The sequence below is a fragment of the Bos indicus x Bos taurus genome, chromosome 27 (genome assembly GCF_003369695.1).
Source record: "Bos indicus x Bos taurus breed Angus x Brahman F1 hybrid chromosome 27, Bos_hybrid_MaternalHap_v2.0, whole genome shotgun sequence".
In the NCBI taxonomy this organism is placed as follows: Eukaryota; Metazoa; Chordata; class Mammalia; order Artiodactyla; family Bovidae; genus Bos; species Bos indicus x Bos taurus.
In genome coordinates, this window is record NC_040102.1 from 15,528,472 (window position 1) to 15,544,013 (window position 15,542).

At 44.1% G+C, this 15,542-nt stretch overlaps 1 protein-coding gene across 4 annotated transcripts in view; it reads left to right on the forward strand.

Annotated features, from left to right (window-relative positions):
- SNX25 (sorting nexin 25) overlaps nucleotides 1–15,542 on the forward strand; it is a 91,801-nt gene that overhangs the window by 33,936 nt on the left and 42,323 nt on the right. For all 4 annotated transcript variants that reach the window (XR_003509051.1, XM_027529997.1, XM_027529996.1 and 1 more), the window contains exon 5: nucleotides 152–338. Coding sequence is in view for 3 of the 4 variants with exons in the window: in XM_027529997.1 (XP_027385798.1) it covers nucleotides 152–338 (187 nt within the window). In the remaining variant the exon portion in view is untranslated. The remainder of the gene's footprint in view (nucleotides 1–151; nucleotides 339–15,542) is intronic.

The following is a 15,542-nucleotide window of genomic DNA, read 5'->3' on the forward strand; positions in this document are numbered from 1 at the left end:
TGTTGCGTGTGTGCACGTGTGTGCACACTTGTGTGGCCCACTTGGGTGGTTTCACAGTGTTTGCCACGTGCAGTTTCAATTATAGAAGCATGAACACAACTCCTCTGAAGGAGAAGGCCTTGTCAGTGTTGCTCTCTTCTCTGTCCTACAGTCTTGAAACCGGTGGTGGAGCTGCTCAGTAACCCGGATTACATTAACCAGATGCTGCTCGCCCAGCTGGAGCGCAGGGAGCACATGAACGAACATCACAAGAGAGCCTACACGTACGCGCCTTCCTATGAAGAGTTCATCAAGCTCATTAACAGCAACTCTGATGTTGAGTTCCTGAAGCAGCTCAGGTATTTGGTCTTTAATTATAGCATGACAATGCTACTAATTATCCTTCTCTGCCTGGTTAGGTTAAAAAAAAAAAAAAAAAGTGGTTGTCAGGGAAGCAGAAATAAAGGAAGTCCATAAATCTCCCTAATCAGTAACAACAAAATTTATCGAGCTTCTCCCTTAGTAGTGGAGTTCATTTGTTCAAAGTACATGTTTTTCAAATGATTAGGTTATAACAGAAAGTCGATCAGTTGTTAGAACCTGCGTAGCTGCTCAGATGCGTCCTTGGGGAAAGCAGTGGAAGGAACTGATGTGTGTTTAAAATTACAGCGTAGAACATTTGCGTTGATTTTCTTTTTTCTTAGAAAACACAGAGGCCCAGTTTGGGGAATAAAGGGGTTCTTGACTGATTGTCTTGAGAAAACACATTGGAAATAGCACCCCAGGAGTCTCTTTCATAGGAGGGTCCAGTCTCCTTCCCTGACCTGTGACCGGGAGAGTTCCGTGGGCTTTGCTGTATCGTGGCATCTTGGGCAGCTCTCCTTGAGGCGGCACTGGTGTGTTTCATCCTCGGGGTGGTTGTCCCTGTTCACTGTATCTGAGGCACAGACCTGAGGACCAGTTCTTACCCTCTGCTTCTTGTACTGGAGAGGCTCCAGGAACAACTCTACGATGGCAGGGATTGATCTTTCTGCTCAAAGAGGCGGTGATGCGGCATAAAGTATCTTGTTACTTAGCTACTTATTGTTCATCCGATAAAAAAAAAAATATTGCCCTCTTATTCAAGGGTCAACTCTGCCCACTCGTATTGACAGACGGAATTGCTTTTTATCAGACTTCTGTCTGAAACCCACATTGATGAGGCTCATCAGCACAAATGGAGCTGCTTTCTTCAGTCATAATCTCAACTGTCCTGTTGTTTTTCCTGTACAGTTAGAGGACTCTGCTCTCTGACTTTTATTAGCATTTTAGGTCCCTGTCTTCAAACTGCCCCCAGTAAAATTTTGGGATAGGCTGCCTAAAGCAGGAATTGCATCTTATTTCGACTAAGTAAAGCCATCTTTGTTTTATACATATTTGAAAAAAGATGCACATGTGCGTGCTTAGTTGCTCAGTCGTGTCTGACTCTTTGTGACCCCTTGGACTGTAGCCCTCCAGGCTCTTCTGTCCATGGGATTTCCCAGACAAGAATACTGGAATGAGTTGCCATTTCTTTCTCTTGGATCTTCCCGACCCAGGGATCAAACCCTCATCTCCTGCTTGGCGGGGGGATTCTTTACCACTGTATAACTTGGGAAGCCTGGAAGAAAGATGAGTATTTTCTAAAGGAAATAGTCACTCAGCTCTGCTAGACTAGAATGCATTAAAAATAAACAAACAACAGCAAAAATCCTTGAATGTGCTATTTGCAGTTCTGCAGTAGAACTACAAAAAAAACTTTGTTTTCTTTTTTTCTGAGTAGGCATGAGATGTTTTCATGGTAGGATTATAGAGCTAGAAGTGCATCCAGCAGGCACACCCTTGGCTGTATATTAGAATCAACCAGACTTTTAAAAATTACAGCTTGAGATCCCACTGTCTCTTTGAGGCTACTTCCTCGTTCTTCTTCTCTAGCCTCCAAGATGTCAAACTGAGGATATGGGAGCTAGACTGGGTTAATATTTTGAATTTTCTGGGTCTTCTAGTAGGAGCAGTAAACAGCTCTGCTAACAAAACAGGAACCAGTAATCTGAATGTCGTGTTGATGCAGGATGTTAAAGGGCAGCTGATTAGATTCCAGTGGTGGAGTGGCTGGTGGGGTGATGGCCACCATCAAGGAAAGGCAGAGAGTCTCATTCAGAGCTAAGATGCACCCACTTGTGAAATGCGGCAGTCACAGCCCTAGAGAAAAGACCGCACGTCCCTTTATTTTGAAGATAAAGCAGGCGTTGAAGTGAACATTAAGCAAAGGATAAGTGAAAGGCCCCGATGGAACCTTTTGTAAACAAGTAGGCAGGTTGTGGTCCAGGAATCTGGCATATCCAGGGCTGTCTGCCTTCTGAAATTCTTAAGGTTATTTGTGAAAAGTTACTCTAATGAAAATTATTTGCTCCTCCATGGAAAGTACAGATGCCTAGGCTTCACCCCTGGGAACTTTGTTATAACTGGTCTGAAGTGGAACTCGGGCATCAACTTCCTAGGGGATCATAACGTGTGATTAAGACCCCAAGAATGTGGTATCTCTTTTAAATGTAATATCCTCTCACCTGCTGCCAGTCTGAAGTTTTTGCCAGATGTCTTGTCATGTAATTCATTCTATTCTGATTCTTTGAAAACGACTCATACTGTATGAGGTGCATGGTAACTCTGAGGGGGGATACTAACTGATCCGGGCCCCTCAGTCTTCTGCCAGGGTTACTGTCACGAGCAAAGGGCATCTTACCCCTGACCTTCCCGAGAGACGTGCGTGTTTAACCTGAGGTTTGTCAGCCTTGGCAAAACTGACACGTGGAGCTGGATGATCCTTTGTTGTGGGGGTTGTTCAACTTAGTGTAGAACATAAGCAGCACCCCTGGCCTCCACCCACCGAATGCCAGCAGCACCCCCAGAGCTGTGACAGCCCAGAACGTCTCTGGACATTGCCGTGTGTCCTCTGGGGACAAAAATGTTCCTGCTTAAGAGCCACTGGTGTAACTGCAAGAACAGTTTGGAGATACTGTACTTATGTTGTACATGCTTGCTTAGTCTCCTCAGTCGTGCCCGATTCTTTGCAACTCTATGGATTGTAGCCTGCCAGGCTCCTCTGACAATGGAATTCTCCAGACAAGAATACCGGAGTAGGCTGCCATGCCCTCTCCAGGGGATTGTCCTGACCCAGGGATTGAACCTGCATCTCTGCCTCCTGCATTGGCAGGCAGGCTCTTTACCACTAGTGCCACATTATATTAGGTTTAGATTCAGCTGAAAATTAGAAAACCCACAGAATAATGACGACTTGTCACAGAACAGAGGGTGTTTTCTTCCTTACACAGAAGTCTGGAGCACCCAGGTCCTTGAGAAGGACCCAGGCTCCTCCTAGCTCACTGCTCTGCCCTCCTGTATTCCAGAGGCCTCATGGTCAGGATGTTCTCTAGGATGCCAGCCGTCATATCCCCATCCCAGGAAGTGGGAGGGAGGCCAGGAAAGATGGTGGCATAGGTCACGCATGCACTGCGTGTCTTTTAAGTTTTAAATTGTCTTGTCTTTTAAATTTGAATTTTAAATTTAAATTGTCTTGTCTTTTATATTTCTAGAAGCTGCTACATGACACTTTTGTTTATGTTGGGTTGGTCAAAACAACTGAGACAAAAACAAGTAGTCTTTTCTGGGTACCCTTAAGCTTAGTTGTAAATGGAGGGTTCTATTACTAGGGAAGACTAAAGAATGGGCACGGAATAGGCAGGTAGGCGTGTTTGCCCCAGTTCTAAGTGCAGTGGGTTAGAGTAAGGCAGAGCGGCACTGCTTCCCACACAGGCAGTGGGAAGGTGCTTTCCTGGCCTGGACATTCGCCAGGGTTAAGGAGATGCCGAGCAATTGCTCAAGAAAGGAAAGCTCTTTTTGTTTTAAGCTACCATTTGTTGACAATCTAATGTATATCCAGCGCAATGCAAGATTCTTTATGATAATCATCTGATCCTTATAACCACCGTGTACAATAGGTTCGTGTTGCTCATGGCTTGGTTGAGGAGAGCAAAGCGACTTGCCCTGGATCAAAGCTAATCAGTAACAGAGCTGGGATTTGAACTCGGGTCTGTCTGACTTCACACCCCATTTGTAGAGCTGGGTGACCTGCCAGCCAGGCGGGCAGAGAACAGCAGTGAGACACGGCCCCAGTCTTGTGGGATTGCCTGCCGGCGTGGAGATGATTCTACTGTTGGTGGGGCTTGGCAGGCACTGACCCTGGTGTGGGTATAACCCACGCGATAACCATCAGAAGCGCCATTATCTCTTATTAAGACAATGATAGACCGCCAGAGAAACGAGGAGTAATACAGTCAATCAGAGCAGCCTGTCACTGCCATAATCTTGTTTACCACCAGCCTGATCTTTATTAGATTTTTCAGTTCTGTATTTGTTTATTTCTGACCCTCATTTAGAGAGCAGTGTGGAGAACCTAAAAATAGAGAGGAAATTCTAATAATAAATGAAAGGTTAAAATTAAAGATTATTTAGCTTAGAGAAGAGAAGGAAACCTTTTATCTAGCACATACTGAGATTGGTGTGGTGTTTTCAGTTTTACTAAAGCAAGAGGCAGTGGGCCTAACTGGATTAACTGAAGACCTCGTGACTAACATTAGCATGGGTTACTGAAAGGGTTTCTAACTGTTTTTTCTTTGGCTATCATAATGCATTGGATTTTTCAACTCAGAATCATTTTAGGCACATCTGCACATGAAGATAAGATATTAAAAATAATAAAATTCTTAAAATCTCATGCTGCTGTGTAGAAGAACTCAAATTATTTGAATGTTTAGTGTTTTGAACAGGATTCTGAAAATGTGAATCTTGAGCAGTAAATAGGGTCACGTTATAGAGGAACAAGAAAAAAAAGAAGTCGAGCATACTTAAGACAACCCATTGCAGCGTATCAGAAATCAGTGAGCATGTGTAAACCGCTAAGGAAGGCTCGTGTGGGCGGACAGGGAGATGGAAATGCAAATTGTAAAACAGAGGCCTGGCACATCTTTATGAAAAGAATAAATGAATATAAATTTAGTTTTTAAACACACATTAAAATGTGAGACTGCCTATGAAAAGTGTCTGGAAGATCTTTCAGTTTTATGGAAAATAAAAGTACACTGACTTGAGAATATAATTCCTTCTAGTGTCTGAGAAATAGCAGAGGGCACTGAGGTGGGAGTTAAACATATCCGAGGGCACAAGTTATTTTTATTTAGGAGGCAAGATGATTAAGTGTTGGCAGCAATTAAAATGTGATATGAGAAGGGGGATTTTGGTGTGAAGTTGATGCTGTCGCTGAAAGTAAAGGATCTGTTATGTGCTTGTGTTCGGAGCAGCTCTGGCGCTGGGTTAGGTGCCGGTAAGTGTTCCCTGCTTTACGAATGACAGAACCCCAAGTCAGTTTATGTAAAGCAGTTGACCCAGGACCTGCCTATTTCTAATCGTTAGCTGGTACTAGTATTGTTATTGTTTGTAATCACTAGACCAAGGCTTGCAGATAGACTTAATATCATTGTGAAGACTGGGCAGCTCCTTAAGGCCTGCGAGGATGCAGCATTTCATCTTAGGGTTTGAGGAGCTCTCATGATCAGGTCCATCCAGTGAACGCTTTGGTTTTTCCAGTAATCATGTACGGATGTGAGAGTTGGACCATAAAGAAGGCTAAGCGCTGAAGAATTGATGCTTTCAAACTATGGTGCTGTAGAAGACTCTTGAGAGTCCCTTGGACATTATGGAAGTCAAACCAGTCAATCCTAAAGGAAATCAACCCTGAATGCTCATTGGAAGGACAGTTGTTGAAGCTGAAGCTCCAATACTTTGGCCATCTGATGTGAAGAGCTGACTCATTGGAAAAGACCCTGATCCTGGGAAAGATTGAAGGTGGGAGAAGGGGACGACAGAGGATGAGACGGTGGATGATACAGCTGACTCGATGGACATGAGTTTAAGCAAACTCAGGGAGATAGTGAAGGACAGGGAAGCCTGGTGTGCTGCAGTCCATGGCGTTGCAAAGAGTCAGACATGACTGAGCGAATGAACAACAACAACAGCAATAGCAATGGTCCTGTCCATCCTGAAATCTGGTCCATCTTACGGTAAAGGCATAGGGCAAATGAAGACCTCAGTGTCACTTTTATTACTGATGGATCATGGAGAACGTGGTTTACATATGTGGGCAGCACACTGGCCAAAACTGAGTTTCAGAATTAGACGTTCTTTCCTGCCCAGCACTGCCGGACTGGAATCCCTCTCCTTGTGCCTGTTCATCCCTGGCGGGCGTGGTCCACTTGCCGCCGCCCCGGAGGCAGGAACACATGCCCCTGAGAGGAAAGGGCACGGGAGGGCAGCACTGCACTTGCCCATTTCCTCCTCCTCTGTGATCACGTGAAAAGCCTCTTTGTCTCGGGAGGAGAGGACTGAGAGACAGATGGAGAGAGGCCAGGGGTGGAGCTTCTTGGACTTTAAACATGAAGGGTTTGAGAGTAGGTTGAGATCTGTGGGTACTGCCTGTCTCTTTAAAAAAACAAAACAGAGACAAATATCGTGGTGCTCACAGACCTTCCCTGCCGTCCAGTGGTTAAGACTCCACCCTTCCACTGCAGGGGGTTCAACCCCTGGTCGGAGGAGCTAGGATCCCACACGCCACGCAGTGTGGCACAAAAAATGAAAGCAAAAATTTTTTTTACAGATGATTGGGGGAACAAAAGAACTTGTGATTTATGAGTAGTGAAGAGTGGTGAAGGCTGGTGGAGGTGGTTTGCTGGTCTTTGTGAGCAGCTGGTTTCTGTGAGGGTAGGGTTTTTCTTACCCCTGACTTGCAGCATCTGGTGGTTCCTCTGGTGTCCACACTGCCAGCACGCTGGTGGAAAGCCACCAGTGTGATGTCAGCACATGAGGAGCTGGGAGGAGACCCACAGAGTACGTGTTCATGCAGCATTTCCAGTACACTGACCCAGTGGGTAAAGAACTTCCCGCAGAGATAAGAAATCAATGAAATCATTAGGAACCAGTGAGTTTTGAGTACTTTTAATCCTAAAAAAAATGGTCAGCTCAGTCAGTGCAGTCGCTCAGTCGTGTCTGACTCTGCGACCCCATGGACTGCAGCATGCCAGGCTTCCCTGTCCATCATCAACACCCGGAGTTTACCCAAACTCATGTCCATCGAGTCGGTGATGCCATCCAGCCATCTTATCCTCTGTGTCCCCTTCTTCTCCCACCTTCAGTCTTTCCCAGCATCAGGGTTTTTTCAAATGAGTCAGCTCTTCGCATTAGGTGGCCAAAGTATTAGAGCTTCAGCTTCAGCATCAGTCCTTCCAATGAATATTCACGACTGATCTCCTTTAGAATGGACTGGTTGGATCTGCTTGCAGTCCAAAGGACTTGTCAAGAGTCTTCTCCAGCACCGCAGTTCAAAAGCATCAATTCTTCAGTGCTCAGCCTTCTTTATAGTCCAGCTGTCACATCCATACATGACTTTGTGTAATTTAATTTTAATAATGGTGGGCTTAATTTCTGAAACACAGCAGCCAGCTCTCCAGAGCCAGCCCAGGACTGGTGGGCTGACTCCAGCCCTGCACCGAGTAAGTCGTGGCCACGCGTGTCCTATCTTTCTATGTCCTGCACTTGACAGAAATGCTGTTCTTCTAAAGGCAGATGAGGGTTAACAACATGAGAGGTCAGCGTCTCATGAAGCATCGAGGCAGACCCTGGCCGCCAACACTGGCTCGAGGGTCCGACAGGCCTGGACTTCACTGACCTGGTTTGCACTGTGGCTTTACTGCTTGCCCAGTGCATGGCCGGAGGCAAGTCGCTTCCACGCTGAGCCTCAGTCTTAACTGTGAAACAGAGAAAATAGTTCCTATTGCATAGGGGTGTCGTGATAATTAAATGAGATAAGGCATATAAGGCAGGGCATGCTAGTCTCCCGGTAAGAGCTGAAAAAATAACAGTTGTCAGGAGGAGGAGGAACACTGTCAGGTCCTGACTTGAACACGATTAATGGAGGCGATGACGTGACACAGTATGTCTTATTGCAGAAAAACTTGGTTCAAAACGTATGAAAAGTCATTAGGACATTTTTGGTATAGAAGATAAAACTAGGCAACTGGAGGTGATACGTGGTAGACATTCTCAATGAAAATGCTTTATATAAGAATTGGGAATGGAACATATAGCAGTGGTGCTATAAATACATCTGTAAATACTTTATAACAATATTAATGTCATAAAAATACAATGAACACAAGTAGAAACAAGATACTGGCAGCAGAAGAAAACTTTGGCATTCTTGAGGTTAACTCGAAGGCCCCAGCTGGCCAGCATGACAGAGCTTTGGCTGCTTCTGTAACATGCAATTTCTGTAGACTCTGGGAACTAGCAAATGAATATACAGTCATTATTTTGGGGAGATTAAAAGATACAAACAAGATAAGAAAATAGAAATTACTTATTGCAGACAGATAAAAACTATGACTACTTGACATGTACGTTTCCAGATTATTTCTGTATATATAACATGAATTGTGTGTGTGTGTGTGTGTTTACATGTACTCTGGATTCCTCAGGCTGCTCTCATGCAGAACTTTCTAGCTAGTGTGACTAAAGTACAGTGTGTGGGTGTGCAGGGATGAAGGTGTCCTCGGCGCACGAGGTGGCTGGGATGGTGGTCACCCCGTGTCCTGATCAGATGCTGTCACTCACTGTGTGTGCTGTGAATGGGAAAGGCTGGGAAACGTGCCTTAGACTCTCTGTGGAATCAGCCGCCTTCTGCACACTGGAAAAGTGGGGGAAAAAAAAGTGCCTCTTACTCCTGAATCTTAACTGAAAATTTCCTGTTTGTGCTATAGCTCTGGGTGAAAAGAAAAGAAAGTGAAATCGCTTAGTCGTGTCCAACTCTTTGCGACCCCATGGACTATAGCCTACCAGGCTCCTGGCTACTTCCTGCTTAAGACCATTAAATATACCTCCTGAAAAGATTATGTCCTTTCTGTTACAGCTTTTATAATCTGAACAACAGGGCACAGAATATGCATTCTTTCCGATAGATTCATTATTCATTAAGAATTTATCTTAAGAAAATAATCAGGAATATAAGGAAAGATTTCTCCAAGAATGTTTCTTGTAATTTTATTTAAAATAAAGAAGTGCTTGAGATAATTAAAAACATCTAACAATAAGGGCCAGTTAAAAAAGTTTTGGCTCGCCTGTACAGTGGATTGCCATGTAATAATAGTGTGGAAACAATATTTAATACTATTGGGAGACAGTAACTATTGTACTGCAGAGAGATCAAACCAGTCAGTCCTAAAGGTAATCAGTCCTGAATATTCATTGGAAGGACTGATGCTAAAGCTGAAACTCCAATACTTTGGCTACCTGATGCAAAGAAAAGATTGATTGGAAAAGATCTTGATGCTGGGAAAAATTGAAGGCGGGAGGAGAAGGCAGTGACAGAGGATGAGATGGTTGGATGGCATCACTACTCAATGGACATGAGTTTGAGTAAGCTCCAGGAGTTGGTGATGGACAGGGAAGCCTGGCGTGCTGCAGTCCATGGGGTCGCAAAGAGTCAAACATGACTGAGCGTCTGAACTGAACTGAACCATAGATTAATAAATTTTATAAATTACAGAGAACTTCCCTGGTGGTCCAATAGCTTAGACTCCCAGCTCCCGATGCAGGGGACCTGAGTTTGATCCCAACTCAGGGAAGTTGATCCCACATGCTGCAAATAAGACCTGTGCAGCCCAATAAATAAATAAATAATAAATAAATTTTAAAAAGAGGCTTGAAGCCAGTATTTATAGCAAAAATTCAATCTTATAAAACAGAAAGAAAACCATGTTTGCATAGAAAAAGGGTTATAAAGATACCACATGTTAATAGCAGTTAACTTTGAATGTCGTACTTTGTGTATTTTCTCATTTTCTTGAAACAGCGTTAACTTCAGAGAAAGTAAAAATTGGCTCAGACCGAGAAAGTAAAATCTGCCTGTCCATTTATCAGGCTGGTGGGAGCAGACACTAAAACCAGCTACCAAGTTAACAGGAAGTAGTATTTCTTCCAAACACAGCTGTAAAATGTCATGATGATACTCCCTTCTGAGCAACCCCTGCTTCTTATTCACTGAAAAGCACGGCTCTCTAAATTTTATCAGAAACTTTGCTGCGTGAAATTATATCAGTAGGAATGACACATCCTGCTCTTGCCTGGAGGGTATCAGCCACTTTGACACAGAACAGCAGCCCCATTTTAACCCAGAGTTGCAGATAGGGGGTTCTGGATTCAGCATCCTACACTGACCTTAACTTTGTAGTTTCCAAGGCAGTAGGGCCCTGGGTTCATGTGAAATTGACCCTTTGACAAGCCCTGCTTTGAGCCTGTCACAGCACCACTTCATTTACATTTCATCCACACCCTGCCTTTCCCCAGAATCCTATGGTAACTTTTATCTTTTTCTCCGGGGAGATGCCCCATGGTTCCTCTTGTTCATGGCAGTGGGTCAGGAAGCCTGATGTTCTGGGACTATAATGACCCTGGTGGTCTTTAATTGATCAGGCTTAGACTCTCATAGGAAAAAAAAAAGTGAGGTTACTTTTTATAAAATGGCTTCTATGTATATTTTACAAGCACACACACAGCATCCCCCTAAACAACACACATCTAAAGAGTCAGCAGCAGTGTTAAAGGACAATAATTGTAATAGTCGTTAAACTCTCACTGTGAGGCAGATGCAGTTCCAGATATTTTAAGTTCTCTCATGTAACTTCATAAAAGTCCTATGAGGAAAAATGCTGCTATTCCTCTTTTTACAAATGAGGACTCTTGAGTTTTAAAAGCTTGAAAAATTGTCCCAGGGTGACAGTGTAAGCATTGAAAGCAGCATTTGAACAAAGCCCATCTGGTGCCAGAGCTCACATTCTTTATATTTTATATTTATATATTAATATTTGGCTGTGCCGGGTCTTAGTTGCAGCATGTGGGATCTAGTTCCCTGACCAGGGGTTGAACCCAGGTTCCTGCATCGGGAGCACAGAGTCTTAGCCATTGGACCACCAGAGAAGTCCCCAAAGCTCACATTCTTAACTACTCTGATACACTTTCTAAATTATCCAGCAGACCTTGGTAGTGTCGTGGACATGGGAGACGGCGCCAGCTTAGCTAGCAGAAATCACCATGGCTTCATTTTTTAAACACTTTACATGAAGTCTCTTTAATGGAAATATTATCTCTAGCCTGATATAGAGTAGCCTGTGGCAGTTCTGAAACACTATTTTAAAATTTCTGATTTTCTTCTTAAACATTTGTATGTATATGATATTCTGTTCCATGGTAGATCCTTGCTCATTTTAATACAAGATGGTATTTTAAACCATTTACCATGTTGTGCAGCTGAATTTGTCCACAGCCTTTGACTCTGCTAAGATGTTCCAGCATGTACACTCCCAAGACAGCTCTAAAGTCATATTTCAAAGATGTGCCTAATGAAGTAGAGAGACTAACTTTTTTGGTTTGGCTTCTAAATAATTTTGAAATCAAGTCTGATAGGATCCCAAAGCTGTTCTGAACATTTGATAGTAGAAAGTGTTGATTTCCAAGGTAATTATTTTGAAGGCTGGTGCTTCCCAGGTGGCACAAGTGGTAAAGAGTCTGCCTGCCAGTGCAGGAGACACAAGAGACACAGGTTCAATCCCTGGGTTGGGGAGATCCCCTGGAGCAGGAAATGGCAACCCACTCCAGTATTCTTGCCTGGGAAATCCCATGGACAGAGGAGCCTGGAGGGCTACAGTCCACAGGGCCACAGAGTCAGGTATGACTGAGTGACCGAGCACACGTTTTGAAGGACTGTGTAGCATTCAGGCGAGATTAAGATCACTGGAGAGAGTTCATAAAAATAATCTTGGTCTAAGTCTTTATTAATTTAGCTAAGTATAAAAAAGTGAAGGGAGGTGAGGTGGCGACTCAGTGGCAGGCACCAGCAAGCTTTGGGTGACTTTTTCATTATCCTTAAGACAAAGATGCTCTGGGTAGGACCTTGCAAGGATGGAAAGAGCTGAATTCTTACTATACTGCTTCCTCCTAAGACTTGAGTTTACATCATCATTTTGGAAAAAGAGATACTAACAATCTCTGCTCTTCTGATCAAGAGTAAGCCTACAAATAATAGTCCTCCCAGTGGTTGAACTGAACTTGGCACCAGCAAGGCTGTGTCATTCTCTGGAGGGGACGGGCCAAGTGAGCACCAGGTATCCCCGATAGCTCCTCAGACAACCAGGAAGGCTGTGCCATCAGACTTGGAGCATTTGGAATGAAAGTCCTTCATTTCCTGCTTTGCTTTTTGGTGTCAAGTGAAAGTAAGTTCTGCAGATTCAGTCAGGATCTTCAGATGCCTCCTGTGTGCTGGGCACCATGTGAGGAGGGTCTGATATCTGTAAAGTTGAATTGACTCTGGACCCTCGATTCTTTCCCCGGTCATCAGGGTGTTTGCTGTTCAAAACAGGAGACCCCTGTGGATGTAAATCGCTAAATGTGAAGTAAGACAATCAGGCCAAAGGTAGAGTGTGAAGAGCTAAAGAAGTGGGTAGGAGCACCTATTTCCTGCTGTAGGTGAGCGGGATCTAGGAAGCTTCAGAGAGGAGTTGGCTGAGACTTGAATGTTTTGGAGTGAATAGGATTTCAGCAGGTGAAGAGGAGAGGTGAGGTGTAGGAGGGAGAAGAAACGAAGCAGAGCCCGGCTGGTAGGAAAGAGCTGGAGTGTGTTTGGAGCATTGCATGTGGCCTGGTTTGCTCGGAAAATGGTATCCGAGAGGGATGTGGAAGGCAGTTTGGCTGGAAAGATGGTCTGGCCTTGGCCGTGCCGATAAGCCGTGAAGGGCCTTAGACATGCTAAACACTAACCTGTTGAATTTTAGGGAAGCTGGAAAATGGCTAAGCTTTAGCATCATCAAGCCCTAGGTTGTCATTTTGGTTCTTGTACTTAGAAGCAGTGAAACCTTGTATAGATTTCTTAAACCCCCTGAACTCCAGCTTCTTCTTCTGTAGTGTGGGGTGCATTACAGTACCTTGTGAAGATTAAATGAGGTAGTGTAAAGTATTTAATTAGGTACCTGGTACCCGATGAAAGGAGTCAGTTAGCTGATGTTACTTTAGAATTCTGTGGACTTGTTTGAACATGCCTCTTCCTCAGATGGCATGTATTTTCTCAGTACCACTGATGACTTATTTGTTCCGGAGTGTGAATCACTGAGAACACCCAGAGAACAGATTGTTCAGGATATTATGTGCACCTGTTAACTGTTACAGATGTTAACACTTAGGAATTTAGCTCTTTAATTTGGACCACTATCACAAATACACCATAGAATGGGTGGCTCAAAGAACAAACATTTCTTTCTCCCAGTTCTGGAGTTTGGTGGGCCTGAGGTCAAGCTGCTGGTAGTCAGACTGGGTGTCTGGTGAGGGTCTTGCTTCCTGGTTCAACAGTAGTCTTCTCGCTCTGTCCTCACAAGGTGGAGAGAGCTCTCTGGGGTCTCTTTAATATGGGCACGGACCACCCTCGAGACCTAATGACCTTTCAGAGGTCCTGCCTCCAAACACCATGACACTGGGGTGTAGGCTTCACCTGTGACTTTTGCAGGGGACACACACACACTCCGTCCCTGGCACCCCGAAATATTTACTGCCAAGTTAGGCTCGGTTAAAGAATTCAAGACGCAATCCCTATTTTCAAGAGGCTTCTGATCTAGTTGGAGATTAAAAACAGCATATCTGTTTTCATAGACAAAGCTACCATTTTGTTTTAGGCTCCAACATTTTTGATTTAGGCTTTACTTGTGCTTAAAAGCAGTGAGACCTTATATAGAATTTTTTATTAATTAATTTATTTTAATTGGAGGCTGATTACTTTACAGTATTGTAGTGGTTTTTGCCATACATTGACATGAATCAGCCATGGGTGTACATGTGTTCCCCATGCTGAACCCCCTTCCCACCTCCCTCCCCATCCCATCCCTCTGGGTCATCCCATTGCACCAGCCCTGAGCACCCTGTCTTATGCATTGTACCTGGACTGGCAATCTATTTCACATATGGTAATATACATGTTTCAATGCTATTCTTTCAAATCATCCCACCCTTGCCTTCTCCCACAGCGTCCAAAAGTCTGTTCTTTACATCTATGTCTCTTTTGCTGTCTCACATATGGGGTTATCATTACCATCTTTCTGAATTCCATAAAAATGTGTTAATATTGTATAGATTTCCTAATCCCCCTGAACTCCAGTTTCTCCCTCTGTAGTGTGGGGTTCATTATAGTACCTTGTGAGGATTAAATGAGATATGTAAAATAAAGTATTTAGTTAGGTAACCTGGTACCTGATGAAAGGAATCTGTTAGCTGATATTACTTTAGAATTCCATGGATTCGTTTGAACATACTTCTTCCTCAGATGGCATTAGGCTCACTGTTTACTTTTTTAAGTACAAGACTTGTTACCATATTAAAAAGAAGGGCGAGGCCCCCAAAGCCCCGGACACACCGTTTTCTTCATTTACAACATTCTTTGTGGAAAATAGTAGATAAATGGGTGATATTATAGAGCAGAAGTAATTTAGGGTTTCAGAGAGGAGAAATGTTGATGTGAATGAGAGGGATTGAGGATAACCTGAGGGAAGAAATAATATATGCAAGATCTGATTAGGTGGCCAAAAAGGGAGGTTGTTTTCAGAAGGAAACAGCATAAGCCAAAGCCTGGCAAGTGGCTACAGTTTGAGGAGAGCTGTGTGGAAGCCATCCTGACTTCACTCCAGGTTTCTATGGGGCTTGAGCGAGGGGGCCAGTGCCGATTGCTGAGGGACTCACAGGCTGGAGCAGAGGGGTCCTCCTCCGAAGAGGAGGCTCAACTCCTCCAGGGACCTCCCCGGAGGAGGAGGCGCTGAGAGTGGTCCTTGAGGAAGGGGCTTTGACAGCACTGCATAGCGTGGGTTGGGTGGGAGATAGAAAGGTTGACATGAAGGAAACAGGCCGTCCAGCGAATGCAGCTGACCCACGGGTGAGAAGGGTGGTGTCTAGAGGAAGAGGGCGAGAGGAACTTGTTTAAAGATTCAGGACTTGGAGATTCATATTTACGGGAGGGCGGATATCAAAGATGGTATTTCGAGCCTAAAGGATAGAAATGATGGGTCTCGTGCGGAAACGGAGAGGGGAGGAAAGCTTCCTGTGCAGGAAGGAAGGTAAGTCTAGTGTGGACTGGCTCAGATAGGGAAGTAGTTTGGGAACAGTTTTAAGATGACTTATTATTCTACCACTTTAACGCAGTTGTTCCTTCCTTTATATCTGTGTTTTGCACTGTAGCCCTGGTTCATAGACCCACGTATTTAGATACCAGCAATCGTAAATGTACCTGCCATTTTGCATTTTAGAATCATTACAATCTTATTGTGTAGTCTTCATAATTACAGATATTATAGGCTGTTTTCTCCATCTGATATATCCCTGGAGCTTTCTGAAAACAGACACCATGCTGG